At 41.4% G+C, this 15,409-nt stretch overlaps 1 protein-coding gene across 1 annotated transcript in view; it reads right to left on the bottom strand.

The window, feature by feature from the left end:
• galnt18b (UDP-N-acetyl-alpha-D-galactosamine:polypeptide N-acetylgalactosaminyltransferase 18b) overlaps positions 1–15,409 on the bottom strand; it is a 107,499-nt gene that overhangs the window by 48,141 nt on the left and 43,949 nt on the right. Inside the window, exons 2-3 of the mRNA XM_085454206.1 lie at positions 9,654–9,849; positions 5,499–5,665 (exon numbers count right to left, since the gene is read on the bottom strand). Of these exons, the coding sequence (XP_085310332.1) occupies positions 5,499–5,665; positions 9,654–9,849 (363 nt within the window). The remainder of the gene's footprint in view (positions 1–5,498; positions 5,666–9,653; positions 9,850–15,409) is intronic.

Here is a 15,409-nt window from a genome sequence, read left to right as displayed (position 1 = left end):
GCTTCAACAGAAAAGAGTCAGAGTGTGTTTAATTTATTCCAGTGGACGGCTGCCATTTCCTGCCAGGTAATAAATAATTCAAAAGCACATTAATTCTCATAGTAATGAACATGCACTACATGCCACATGAAACTGTGGTATTTTACATGTCCTGTATGTTGAGTATTACAGTAGGAAGAGGAGTCAGTAACAGTTGGTTTCTATACCTCCTTATTAACTGCAATCAGCTAACAACTGAAATGTGAATTTGCCCCTAATGAGATTTCTCAAACTCAAAGCAGAGTAATTTTTGTACTAATTCAAGTTTAAAGGCATTTAGTAGAGAGATTAGCTATATAATTCCATTTACTTTGGCTAAAGCCAATAAAGCAGCTGCAACAGATCTATAAGTTTTAATCCATCAATAATTAAAACATACTAATGTGTGTGTGCACTGAAAATAAGAATGATGCTCTTATTCCTCATAACAAATCCTAATAAAACACACTTCATTACACCAGGAATAGCTGATAGCCAACGCTCATCAATCTTTCAGGACCAATATCCGGCTGAGGCTCTGCTGGAAAGCAATGGGCTTTGGGATAGAGTTGGACTCGAACAACAAGCAAAACAGGCTATAACATCACTGTGCAGCCGTGCACTAATTCCAGTACATAATTTACAAGTATCAAAGAAAAGTCAAGGTTTTTCTCATTCAGAGGATGAATAGCAAATCTAATGGTGAGTGGCAAACTAGAAGAACCTGCCATTTAGCTCACCTCAAGCCTATTCTCAGTCAGATGTAACACAGTTATAGAAAAGGATTTCCTGAATGAACAATTTTTCCTGAACAAACCTTGAAAGCTTTCCATATGGCTACAGGGCTTAAAATCCTCTTGTTCAGATTTTCTCCTAGCTGCACAGGGAATTAGCTGTGACTGTGTCATATATCATTGCATGCACAACCAGGCAAAGGATATTTGATGAATGGGATTTTAGTCATTGTTTCCTTCCTCATCTATCTTTCATCATAACTTACATAAATGTTTCTATGAACTGAGCCAATCTGACTATGCCTTGAATATTATGTTTCTTTCATGCATGTTCAAACTAAACACCATTTATCAGCAAGCAGGAGTTACTGCTTGCACAGCAGATGGCAAATCGTCATGGATACAGGTCTCGCAGTTGATGAGTAGTTTGCACAGCATCACTTGGCAATTTCTCACTGCACAACTCAGTGGTAGTGAAAATCAGTGTTTAAAATATCCAACTGAGAACTGCTCTTCCTCCACAATCAAGCCAAAAAGTCCAAAGGCAGTTTGTTTAAAAAAAAATAAATAAATAAAAAAGCTAAAAAAACAAAACATGGTGAACATAGAGTACATTGCTAACAGTTCTATCACAAATTGGCACTGCCTGTTTATCATTCTCTAGACGTTGATGAAGACTTTTCTGGTACGGACGTTTCAGTAAGCATTGTCAAAGAACAGGAAAATATCTGGACACATTCTTGGCAGTACATATTAACAACAATTTGAACACTAATACAATCTTTTGTTTCTGATCATATCATAACTTTTGCGTAGCCTCCAGCTTTCACTGGCTGGACCTGTAGTAACTGCTTGATGGATATCTCAGTGGTTTCCAACAGATGCTGGAACCTTTTTGCACACATGAGGGGCTGAACCATTCCACACTAAGTCAGTGGTTACTGGTCAGTAACAAATTGCCATAAAACATGCCAGAAAGTTCTTTAGCAAACTGAATCTATTTCTGTTTTTAAAGGAGCGGAGACTATTATGGTTAGTTCACTAGTTTCTGAGAACTTTACATTTAACTTTTGTGACTAAAGGATTAATTAGCCAACAAGCATATTAGACTCTATCATATATCAGAAAACTCAGGCAGTTTTTGACAACTGTTAAAAGCCATAGTAATCTCTGCCTATGACTATTTTTACATGAAGGCAAGGGAGGAAATTTCTGAATGCTTAAGCATGCTTAAATTATTTTCACGTTTTTTAATCCCTTTTGAGAAAAGTTTGCATAAATAGTCTGTGTGGCAGAACATTATATTTGCTAAAATGTAATCTTAAAACTATCTTCTAATGAAATGTAAGCTTTTTATTATCTCTATCTCCTTACTTAAATGAGTGAACAGGAAACCTTGGCAAAAGATTGCATGTTGCCTACAGAGGCTAATCAGCAGGCTAGCCTTTGAATGTCTAGATGGATGATGCAGAGACAGTCTTCTTCAACAATTTTACATTACTATAAGCATGATTTTTTCTTTCTGCTGTCCGTTTTCTTTCAGGTTAGTGTCTCATCATAGAACTCTACACCCTAACATATTACATTTTAGGGTAAAGAATGGATCACAAGTCCTCTGAGCCTGTCTAATAAGCGATACCCTTGCAAAACCCTACTTTTACACGGACAAGTCTTTCGCGGCCCACAGCTTGGGACATTATCCAATTAAGGAGGAATCAGCTAGGTCAATTTGCCCTTCTCTACCTTGATGGCTACACGTTCTCCTGCATGCTAATGTCTCGGAGGTGAGCTGTGACAGCGGCCGATGACTAATGCAAGGCCGTGGGTGCCTCAGAGGTAAGCTCTGGATGATGACCCTTTCAGCACTATCAGCAGCATCACAGGTCAACAGGCTAACGACATTTAGCACAGATAAGATTCACAGTCATGGTGATAATGATAACACCAGGCCTATCATATGCAGTGTGACGGAGTGCTCAAGCAAACAGGGCGAAATGCCATCAGCAAAATGTCAACGCATGACTTGGGTCTCTGAAGGCGCTGAAGGCAACTGCTCTCCAGCTCTCAATTACCTGATGAAATATGAATGAATATTAGTTGTAATTTGGGACGAGACTTCTGGGTTTTACTTTTTTTTTTATATGATACATTTGGATAAATCCAACTTTATGGCCAGTAACAGCCAGAAGGAGAGAGATAATTCTTATTCAGTCGAGTTGAGGTAAGTTATCAAGACATACCACAGTGATCTATGTTTTGCTCCAGCAGGCTACAGGCAATGCTCCATGTTGTGCATTATTGACTCTGGTAAACATATTCCTCCCAGTGCCAGAATTTCCCCTGTTGATTGGCCCGTAATGGTTGTCTCAGTTCCTGTTACAAGGTGCAGAGCCTATTTAAAAGTGAAAAGCCTATAAATGACCTTGGCACAGTATCATTACCTTTTTATAGCCTGCTTTCTGCCTTTGTGATGTAGTTAAAGTCTTCTGCTGTAAATTATCAGGTCCACTTTCACAGGTGACTTCAAGTCTATATCTTGTGCTCTGCAAAGCAGACTAAAGTCACCTGTCAGTGATCTCACACATCAGTCATGTCAGTGATAGCAGAGCAGAAGGAACAGAGCTCAGTAGTTACACGCATATATTAAATGTCTTTTTGACCTGACAGTGTTTACTCAACATCCAATGCATGCAGATGTAAGAATTAGGTTTGCAAATGCAGACAAGATATGTACAAACACTTCATCACCTTGCTGGATTGTTATCTGCCTTGGGGCAAATTTCCTGGCTTTGCAGCTAATTAGTGTTATTCATCCATCAGTTAAACCCAGTGTACACAGCTCCTAATTAACATTAAAGGAGTTTGAAGGCCCTCAGAGGAGCAGCAATACAGATACTGACTGCAAGCAAACACCGATATTTAAACTATATATACACTCAACAAAAATATAAACGCAACACTTTTGTTTTTGCTCCCATTCCCCATGGGATGGACGTAGAGACCTAAAATTCATTCCAGATACACAATATAACCATCCCTCCCAAACAGTGGTCACAAATCAGTCCAAATGTGTGGTAGTGGGCACATCTGCTATATTGAGATAATCCATCCCACCTCAGGTGTGCCACATCAGGATGCTGATCTGACATCATGAGTAGTGCACAGGTGTACCTCAGACTGCCCACAACAAAAGGCCACCCTGGAATGTGCAGTTTTGTCTCACAGCAAAATACCACAGATGCCACAAGCAATGAGGGAGCGTGCAATTGGCATGCTGACAGCAGGAATGTCAACCAGATCTGTCGCCCGTGCATTGAATGTTCATTTCTCAACCATAAGCCGTCTCCACAGGCGTTTCCGAGAATATGGCAGCACATCCAACCGGCCTCACAACCGCAGACCTCGTGTAACCACACCAGCCCAGGACCTCCACATCCAGCAGGTTCACCTCCAAGATCGTCTGAGACCAGCCACCCAGACAGCTGCTGGAACAATTGGTTTGCACAACCAAACAATTTCTGCACAAACTGTCAGAAACCGTCTCAGGGACCCTCAACTGCATGCTCGTCGTCCTCATCGGGGTCTTGACCTGACTCCAGCTCGTCGCCGTAACAGACTTGTGTGGGCAAATGCTCACATTCGATGGCGTCTGGCATGTTGGAGAGGTGTGCGCTTCACGGATGAATCATGGTTCACATTGTTCAGGGCAGATGGCAGCTGAGAATGTCCCAGTTCTTGCATGGCCAGCATACTCACCGGACATGTCACCCATTGAGCATGTTCGGGATGTGCTTGACCGGCGTATACGACAGCGTGTACCAGTTCCCACGAATATCCAACAACCTCGCATAGCCATTGAAGTGGAGTGGACCAACATTCCACAGGCCACAATTGACAATCTGATAGACTCCATGCGACGATGTGTTGCACTGCATGAGGCAAATGGTGGTCACACCAGATACTGACCGGTTCTGGGTCCCCAGACCCCCAATAGCGCAAAAAACTGCACATTCCAGGGTGGCCTTTTGTTGTGGGCAGTCTGAGGTACACCTGTGCACTACTCATGATGTCAGATCAGCATCCTGATGTGGCACACCTGTGAGGTGGGATGGATTATCTCAATATAGCAGATGTGCCCACTACCACACATTTGGACTGATTTGTGACCACTGTTTGGGAGGGATGGTTATATTGTGTATCTGGAATGAATTTTAGGTCTCTACGTCCATCCCATGGGGAATGGGAGCAGTAACAAAGGTGTTGCGTTTATATTTTTGTTGAGTGTATATATTTTGTTGAAGGTAATTTTGAACAACTTTGGCTGGAATTGCTCAGCTCTCCCCCAAAACCAACAAAGGCAGAGAAGGAGAGAGAGATGCTGAAGGATTATTCTGATAGCATCCAGGATGGGCTTCCACCCGGTTTTTACACAACCTGTAACCCAACAAAACAATATCTTTATCTGATGGTGTTCTCCATTACCTTGGGAGTAATTGGATGTGACAAGACAATTATCAGATGGAAGCTTAGGGAAAGGTAGATCAACACACTGCTTACTCACTTTTGCGCTTGTGATCAAACCACATAAAACTCTTAGAAATGCATAGTAGACAAAGTGTCACCCTAATTGCAAATCCATGCCTATTACTTCAATCTAGCTGGAAAGGCATCTATTGCCTCTTTGCGGCTGCTGAGCTACAGCTAGACAAACAGTCAATTTCTGTTACATAAAATGTGGGTACTTACTATTATTGCTGTTGTCGTCCACCAGGATTATCTCTTTGAGCAGGTGGGAAGGTGTCCTGTTGACGGCAGAGTGAATAGACCGCAGAATGACAGACAAGGCTTCATTCACAAAAATGAACACAATGCTCACTTGAGGGAGGTTCAAGGGATAAGTAATGTTTCTGCACCTGTGGAGGACAAATAACAAATAAGAGGCAACGTTTAGGCCTTCAGCTTGTCTAAATGATTAACAGACACGTTTGACACTATCCCGCTTGAGAGTGAGATATTGTCAGGTTTCTTGCCAAAGTGTCTTCTTGGCAGACTATCAGAACCTTATATCCGATTATCAACGCATAAATGTTGTCACTGGTTTATGGTTAATCTAACAAATACAGGTGCTAGTGCACTGCTGGTGCTCTGCAAGGCAGAGGGAAAAGAAAAGTGGTAAGGTCTGTCATCAATCTCCCGCTCCTCTCTTTCTCTTTCAAAACACTGTTTTCTGTCACCACATGTTGACATTTGCATTGTGAATAATGAGTCCAGCTTCTTCTCCTGAAAGGAAACTAAATGTCTGTTTCCAAGATTTGCAGAAAGAGGAAGCTGCACAAAATGCCAATAAAAGTCCGGGAAACATAGCTTTCAGTCTGAACAGAGGTATTTTTAAATGACCCAGGTGTTTATCTGTGTGGTTCTATGGCTCCTGTGTTCACAGACAACTACCTCAATAACAACAGTAGCAAAATTAGTTAAAACCTCCCCATAATATCCTCTAGAAATGAACATTTAATTTAATTAAAAAGAAGAGAATTGGGTTAGGACTGTGTTATTTTATTTGCTTCTACACCACTCTTTTTGTATCTGCAGAAAGCCATGGCTCAGGCATAATGTTTGGGAAATGTGAAACAGAGACACAAAACATGCGTGATTAATGTCTCCCCTGGAACTGTCTCAATGAGTGTGCAGAGCCAGTGTCAGTAAGAATGAATGTTCTGAATTGAGTTCGGAGAAGAAAATGTCCAAAAGTTCTTTAAGCTGTGTAAACCTTTGCACTATATCGCCATTTATTCTCCACCATGGAGCCATCTACATATGTCTGGTCCCAAACGTGATGATGTGATGTAATTTTTTCCCTGATTTTTGTTTGGAATAACTTGTGTGATCACATTTTTTGGACTGTGGAGTGGCCTTCATTAAATTGTCATCGCTAAGAAGGTGCACAATCACGTTTGGTGATGTGAATGATTCTTGTGTTGTGTCCATTTAAGTGCTTGCTCACAGGGGAATTTCTTGATTGTTGGGGTTTTCTCCAGAATAGTAGTCTTTACCTTTGACTGTTGGGATAAATATGTATTACAGCTGCCCCAGCACCTGTAAATGGGCGATTTGTAACAGATATTTGTAGAGTAAGAATTGCTCTTTGACAACCCCAGTTAAAACTGCATTTTTCTTGCATCTATAACATAATTCACTCATTAGTAGGTAGTGAGTGGTGTTGCATGCTTTAGGCAAAAGTAAACTCTTCATTGGGTTTCAATTACTGAGGCAGTGTTTTTCCATGTGACCTTGTAAATTCTTTGTCACTTCAAAGTGATTTTTCATTAGAGCTAAAAATCAGAACACAATGCCAGTGTAGATTTCTTTAGCCAGTACATGGATGTTTACAGTGAGATTAGAGACAAAAACCATCAGGTAATTCTTAGTTAATCATCAGTTTATCATCAGTATTAGATTTTAAAAATGTTTAATGTTTTTTTTAACACAAATAACAAAGATTTGATTCTGTTATAGATTTTTTAACATTGCATAGTTTTGTGATGTTTTATAGTTTAGTGGGTGAATTACAGAAATGCAGTTTTCCAAATAGAAAATAGAAAATAAAAAATTTAAGAACAATATTTGCCAGTTCAGGATTTTTATTTTTTTGTTTGGTCAATTGCTGTGGCCCATAAATTTAGAACAGATGTTCATGGTCCCCACAGGATGACTCCATTTACTTTTCACTGCCAAGCTGCAACCTCCAGGGCTTATAAAGGAAGCTAAAGACAAAGTGCTAATTTAAGCTCCTTCAAAGCTTCCAAATATGAATCAATCCCCAAAAACTCCAATATCAAAACCCCCAACTTCAAAGTAAAAATAACTGCCTGAAGAAAATGGGCCTTTAATTTTCCCCTTCATACTTTCATAACAACTATGAAAGTATGAAAGGGAACATTTTAGTTCACTTAATATCAAAAGTTATATTAATATTAAGCGATTAAGTAGTATTAATATTAAGGCTTCAAGATAGGGGTGTGGTTATTCTGACCGCTTTGACTGATGGGTGAATTTGACCTCTGTGTTTGTGGTGTTGTATCTACTCTGTGGTACAACCTGTCCAATACATCTGCGCTCCAGTTTTAATGAGTGAAATTCTAGTATTTTATTAATCTCTTCATTAAGCTGCACTACAATTACCAGATAACCGGTCAATATGCAAGTTGTGAGCACTTATGTTTTGTGTTTGTGTTTCTTTAATTAGGAAGTATTTTTTTGTAGTTTTTAAATAAATTTTAAGATGACATTGCCCGTACTTCTTGTTTTCATTCAGTTTTAATAAGAAAGCTAAAATAGAATTCCTAAAATTTATCCCACAAAAGGGATTCCTGTATGTGGGAACTGTTTTGAATGTGCCGGAAGTTTTACATATGAGCAGTAATCTCTCACAAATAACTCTAAGCTATTACATTTCAAGGGCCAATATATTCAAATAAATGCATGTACAAATTTATAGACATAATGCACACATGTAAACATATCTTTTGTTTGGTTAATTAACCAAATCATCCACATCACTGCCAATCAGCCTCTATTCTGCTTTCTTACTGCTCTTTTGTCATTCTACTATTCAGACTCCTCCCCGTCTCTGTCTCTTACCCTGACCTTCGATGCCACCAAGCCTAGTCCTGTCTGAATTTCTATCACTGCTAGGATTCTGTTCTGCTATGATGACTCATTGGAGTCTATTTTTTTGCAAATAGCTTAATTAAACCCTGTATCAGTAGCTAAAAAAGAGAACACAACAATAACTCAAAAAAACATTAATTTAAAACCAAGATATGCAGAAGAGCATCTCTGAATGCACATGTCTAACCTTGAAGCAGATGTTCTACAGCAGCAGAGACCAGAAAGAGAGCCACTCTTGTCAGCTAAAAACAGGAAAGTGAGGCTACAATATACCCAAGCTCACTACAACTGGACAACAGAAAAAGGCTGACTGGTATGACATTTGCACAATAGAGTCAGAATTTGGCATAAAAACATGAAGGCATAGATCCATTCTGCCTTCAGGCTGATTTTGGTGGTGTAATAATGTGGAAGATATTTTCTTGGCACACTTAGGGCCCCTTAGCATTAACTGAGAATGATTTAAACTCCACAGCCTGAGTATTGTTGCTGACCACATCTATCTCTTTATGACTGCAGTGTGACCACAGTACAGTTTTCTGATGGCTGCTCACAGCAGGAAAGCCAACCGTGTTCAAAGTGAATTCAAATTAGTTTCTTGAACATGAAAGCGAGTTCACTGTAATGTGTGGAATGTGCTGGAATGCCATAAAGAATTAAGCCAGTTCTTATGGCAAAAGATGGTCCAACCCAGTATTAGCAAGGTGTACCTACTAAAGTGACCGGTAAATAGACATCATAACTGTGTATGTATCACACGTATCATAATTGTTACATGTGAAAAGTTGCAAAGAATTAGTAGAAAAACTCATTGTGTTACATTTTAGGATAAATGTACCTGTCTCAAGAACCTGTCACCTGGATTTTGTGTTTCCCTTTGTATAAATAAAGAAGCCCCCAGGATCTACATTGTGTGCCCCATTAGTTTGCACCCATACTCATTAATGTGATAAGTTGCCTTCATCGTTGATACATGTAAAATGTGTATCATACATACATGCATACATATTTTTTTAAATATGTTATTGCATGCTACATCTAATTCAATGCATCTCATTGCAGTGTTTGAACATTTTTGTAATTCAATTCAATTCAATTCAATTTTATTTATATAGCGCCAAATCACAACACAAGTCATAGATACAGAGAAAAACCCAACAATCATATGACCCCCTATGAGCAAGCACTTTGGCAACAGTGGGAAGGAAACCAGTCTTGTACCAGTCTTACCCATCAGGCCTGAGGTCTGCTATTGGCCTGTCTAAAGAGAGACGATCACTGAGGTAGGCATTATATCCATAGTACTGGAACTGCTTCAGAGCCACTCGCCGGTTGTCTGGACTGAGCTCTTGACCCCAGTGAGCAAACAGTGACGAGTCAGAGAATGATGTATCCGGCTGACCATCGTCGTCCTTCCCTGGAGTCTCTATGAGGGATAGAAAGACAAATAACATAAATATTTGTCTACTCCACTCCAACTTGTCAACCTACCTGTGAGGTTTGCATAACTGGATATTTAAGGAACAGTGAAAAAACGATAAGCTAATATAATCCCTATGATTAATGTTGTTTTCCTTGTGTTGTAATGTATGTTTGCAGATGGGGGTGAACTGTTATTTAAAAAGACTGGCTGAGTGTCCTTCAACAGAAATGCTAGAGTTCATGCTGCTGATGAGAAGCTCTGTCATGTCCTTGAACACGAGAAAAAGATTCAGTTTGTCCCAGCAGTTGCTGAGCTGCGCTGTAGCTGACTTTGCTGTTTGACCTACACAGACAGGACAAAGTGAAACCAATTTGCCTACAGCAACAGACACAACCTTTCTTTCATAGTTTTTTCTCCCTTTCCTTTTAAATCCTGTCCTGTCTGGCAGTTTTATCAATCAGAATTATATGCACTGCTGTGCCAAACACATTTTGCTTTTCCAAGACCAGCTCTATAAATTCTCTATAGGCTCCTCTTGTTCATGGTTTATCTGTTTATTTCTTTATTTCTATTTCTGTTATTTCAGTTATTACATTATATGTGGTATACAGTATGACAATGTTTAAGGCAGGACAGGCAAAAAAAAAGAGGAGGGGTTGGGGAAGACATAATGAAAGGATGAAGATCAACTAGAAATGCACAATGTATTGCCAGCTGCTGCACCTGTAAAAAAAACAAAAAACATACAACACCTGGAATGCAAACATTCGAAAATGCACAGGTACATAAAGCAACAATGTATGTGTAGGCTCTAAGTCATCCAGGTCACAGTAATCTAAAGAGCTTGCAAAGAAAATTGACTGGACTTCTTTAAGTTTCTTGAAGACGTTTCACCTCTCAGTTCTAAGACCAAATGGTGGAAAGTCCCAGGTATTTAAGCCTTAGTGGGAGTTGTCCCTTAAGAGGTTCACTGACCCACTATTTATCATGTGCATCATCATATGGGTTAAAAAATTGTGTGGGTCATTATCAGCAGAAGGTTTCGGGCGAAACTACTGTGAGACCTTGCCATCATGTGACTTATTGAGATCAAATTACACAAGATGTGAGTGGGTGTTAGGTGTGTGGGTGGGACCTCCGAAGATCCGCCAAGATGGAGTCCCACTCAGACAGTATAAACAGTTAGCAGTATAAATTCAGCTGCCTACAACATTTCCAAGAACCTCGCCAACATCCTAGCTCCCCTTCTGGGGAACGCACCCCATCACATCAAAAACTCCACTGACTTCACCAACAAGGTCCAGAAACTTCCCACATAGCAAAATTGTATGGCCCGGATCTGGCCCATACATGGGCCAGCACAGGACCATCAGTGTGTCTGCTGCTGGCCCATGTGTGAACTACCTCTGGCAAACCTGATCTGGGCCACCAAAGGCCCGTCATTCTTTGCGGTATGTGGGCCATGTGTAAGTTGTAAGTTGGCCCCAGATGTCAGCCTAATGTGTGCCTTATCAAGCCATGTAATAACAACATGTGTCAGAACATGCAAAACAGTGCAAACGTAACATGACGAAGCTCTATTCAGACAGTGAATGATCTGATTATTATATAGCGCTTTTCTAGTGTCCCAGATTACCCAAAGTACTTTATACGACATGCCACATTTACACAATTTCTCCAAACTCAGTGCTTCCTAACTACATTCACACTCTTGACATGCAGACTGGAGGAGCCAAGGATTGAACCACTAACCTTCTGATCAGTAGGTGACCTGCTCTACCTCTTGAGCTACAGCCACCCACTGGCAAAGATGAGTAAACCATCACTAGGTTTTGGATAAAGTGTACACTCACAAACCTGTCAAACCTGCATTTGAAATGTTGGCTACCATAGCAGTATAGTATTGCAACATGGCATTTGGGTCTTCTAACTAAAATAGGAAAACAGGAACATAAATAGTGCCATCATTGCCAGACCTGGCCCACATCTGGTTGACATACACTCTGCCATGACACCGGTCAGTCAGAAGTGCCAGCTTCAAATTCAAATTCAAATTCAAATTTTATTTGTCACATACACAGTCATACACAGTACGATATGTAGTGAAATGCTTGGACAACTGCTCGTGACCTAAAGAAAACAAAAAAGGAAAGGCTATGAATAAGATAGGAAATAAATATGAAAAATTAAAAAGGGTAAATTTAACTAGGAAGGAATAAAATATAAATTAAGGTTAAAAATGAAATAACTGTACAACACAAATTAGAATGAAGGGTAAATTTAACTGGGAAGAATAAGATAAAATATATAAATTAAAGTTGAAAATAAAATAACTGTACAACAAAATACACAATACACAATATAGAACTATATAAGAATGTATGAAGAAATCTAAATCTAAATAAATATATACACAATAACAGCAGCTGTACAAGTATTAACCGGAAATGAAGAATATAGTGACCAGTGTTGTGCAAAAACAAAGTCCAGAAAGTCCAGTGTGTGTGTAAGAACCATATGTGTGGGTCAGTACTGTGTGGTGGTGTGATTGAGAGACCGTATCGCCTGCGGGAAGAAGCTCCTCCTCAGTCTCTCTGTGTTGGTCTTCAGGGAGCGGAATCGCTTTCCTGACCTCAACAGAGAGAACAGTCTGTTGTTGGGATGGCTGAGGTCCTTCACGATCTTCCTGGCCTTGGTCCAGCACCGCCTGCTGTAGATTGAGTGCAGGTCAGGGAGCTCGGAGCGGATGGTGCGCTCAGCTGACCGCACAACCCTCTGTAGAGCTCGTCTGTCCTGCATGGTGCTGTTCCCGAACCAGGTTAAGATGTTTCCCGCCAGGATGCTCTCTATGGTGCACGAGTAAAAGTTCCTGAGCACCTTGGAGGGCAGTTGGAAGTCTCTCAAGCGTCTGAGGTGGTAGAGACGCTGTCGGGCCTTTTTCACCACGGTGTTGATGTGACAGGACCATGACAGGTCCTGCGTGATGTGAACTCCGAGGTATTTGAAGCTGTCCACTCTCTCCACTGGGCACTCGTTGATGACGGGGGTCTGGTAGTTCCTCTCCTGCTTAGTGCTGAAGTCCACTATCAGCTCCTTTGTTTTACTGACGTTTAGAAGGAGGTTGTTCCTCTGGCACCAGTTCTCCAGATTCCTAATCTCCTTCACGTAGGCCGTCTCGTTGTTATCAGAGATCAGGCCCACCACGACGGTGTCGTCAGCAAACTTGATGATGGTGGTGGAGCTGGTAGTGGCCACACAGTCATATGTGTACAAAGAGTACAGCAGGGGGCTCAGAACACACCCCTGGGGGGCTCCAGTGCTGAGAGTGGTGGAGGCTGAGACATGTCCGCCCATCCTTACTGCCTGTGGTCTGCCAGTTAGGAAGTTGGAGATCCACTGACACATAGATGAGCTGAGGCCCAGATGCTCCAGCTTGGTGGTGAGTGTGGAGGGAATTATGGTGTTAAATGCAGAGCTGTAGTCTATGAAGAGCATTTTAACATAATTCCCCCTTCTAGTGTCCAAGTGAGTGAGTGATGTGTGGAGGAGATGAGAGATGGCATCGTCTGTGGAACGATTTGGACGGTAAGCGAACTGTAGTGGGTCCAGTGTGTCTGGTAGTGAAGAAATGATGAAGTCTCTGACCAGGCGTTCAAAGCACTTCATCACTACTGAGGTGAGGGCTACAGGGCGATAGTCATTGAGAGAAGCAGGGTGGGGTTTCTTCGGGACAGGAACAATGATGGACTCTTTGAAGCATGTGGGGATCACCGACTGAGATAGAGAGATGTTGAATATCTCAGTGAACACAGGAGCTAGCTGGTATGCGCAGTCTCTTAGGATACGACCTGGGATGCCGTCTGGTCCTGCTGCTTTCCTGGTGTTCACTCTCTTGAAGGCTCTCCTTACTTCATGCTCGGAGATGACGAGCACGTTTCCGGTGCTGGCAGTATCTTCCTGTCTGCAGCCGTTAGCGCCGCTAACACTAGCATTGTTGGAGACCTTAGCTGCAGCCTCGAAGCGAGCATAGAAAGTGTTCAGCTCGTCTGCCAGAGTCACGGCCGCGTTCGTCATACTGGTTGTTGGTGCTTTATAGTCCGTTATTGTCCTTAGTCCCCGCCACAGGCTCCTAGAGTCACTCTGTTGGAGTTGTGACTCTAGTTTCCTCCCGTAGCGCTGCTTCGCCTCTTTCACCGCCCTCCGCACGTTATATGACGCTTGATGCCAGATCCGGGCCAGACCTGTTTTCTATAGGCCTGGGCCACATAAACCAAACCGCAATCGAGCCAGATATGGCATGCCATCACATAGGCAGTACCATCTATGCCAGGCCTGGCCCATATGTGGATGACATACGTCTTATCATGCCAGAAGTCAGCCAGCAGTGCCGGCTTGGTACCAGATCCGGGCCAGACCTGCTTGCTATGTGGGTTATACTGGATCCAGAAGAAACCATAGTGTCCTTTGATGTGGTTTCACTCGTTACTTGCAGATATACAACTGAGGCAGTGGAGACTGTCAGAAAATGACTAAAGCAAGACAGCTCCTTAGAAGACAGAACCAGCTTTGGCCCTGATCAGATTTGCCCACTGTTAGAGCACTGCCTTACCACCACATATTTTAAATACAGTGAGGGTTTCTACAGACAAAAAACAAGGATGTGCCATGGGCTCCACAGCGTCACCCATTGTGTCCACTGTGAACGATTATCCTTGAAAAGAGGGGATGGCTTGCAGCACCTACTGTCTGCTACCTACAATCCCAGGGCCCCAGGTCGTGCACCTGGACCCACCCAGAAGAGGCGAGCTTTCCTGCCTCTGCCAGAACCTCTGGACAGGTGTGTAGGACCATATATCATGCATACAGTTCTCAGCAGAGTTCTCTTTGCAGTGGGTGCATATGTTTGAGTGTTTAAGGCCCATAAGATTTTCCATATAACATGTTCAAGATTTTTTATCCCTTTCTCATGCCACGATGTAAACTTTAGTATTTTCTTTTCCTGACAGATATCTGGATTGTTCCAAATGTGTGTTAGTTTACATGGGAAAAATGAACATTTAGTTATTTTTAAGATGTCCCACCAGGCTGTCAGAAAGATTTTTATGTTAAGGCTTTTAAAGCAGTTTTGATGCTTAATACTGGAGCTTATGAAAGGCAAATTAGAGATTTTTACTTTTCCACGGAGTCTAGTGATTTAAACCAAGTAAACCAAGGGATTTATTAGGGATAACTGAGAAAAAATAGTTTATTTTTGGCAAAATCATAATTTTCATGGTGGCAACTGAGAGGCGCCTGGCAGAAACATATATACCTAGATATCTAATATTACCTGACTGTATTGGGGTGGTGGTGTTTTTCAAATTGCAATTCAGAGGCAAAACTGCTGATGGAATAGTATGATATGGATAAGAACTTATCTATAAGTGTGATCGTCTTTCTGAGAGAGGTTTGTGAGTTCCTAAGGAAAAGTAATATATCATCGGCATGCAGGCTTATCTTATGGTCTGTATTTTCAATTTGAACTGGTTTGATAGCTATATTTTGTCAGATTGCTACCACTACT

This window comes from Copadichromis virginalis, linkage group LG1, assembly GCF_057382275.1.
Source record: "Copadichromis virginalis isolate Kocher_CV1m ecotype Utaka linkage group LG1, C_Virginalis_male_GT1.1, whole genome shotgun sequence".
In the NCBI taxonomy this organism is placed as follows: Eukaryota; Metazoa; Chordata; class Actinopteri; order Cichliformes; family Cichlidae; genus Copadichromis; species Copadichromis virginalis.
The sequence above is the reverse complement of the archived record's forward strand: the minus strand, read 5'-3'. Positions and strand labels throughout refer to the sequence as shown.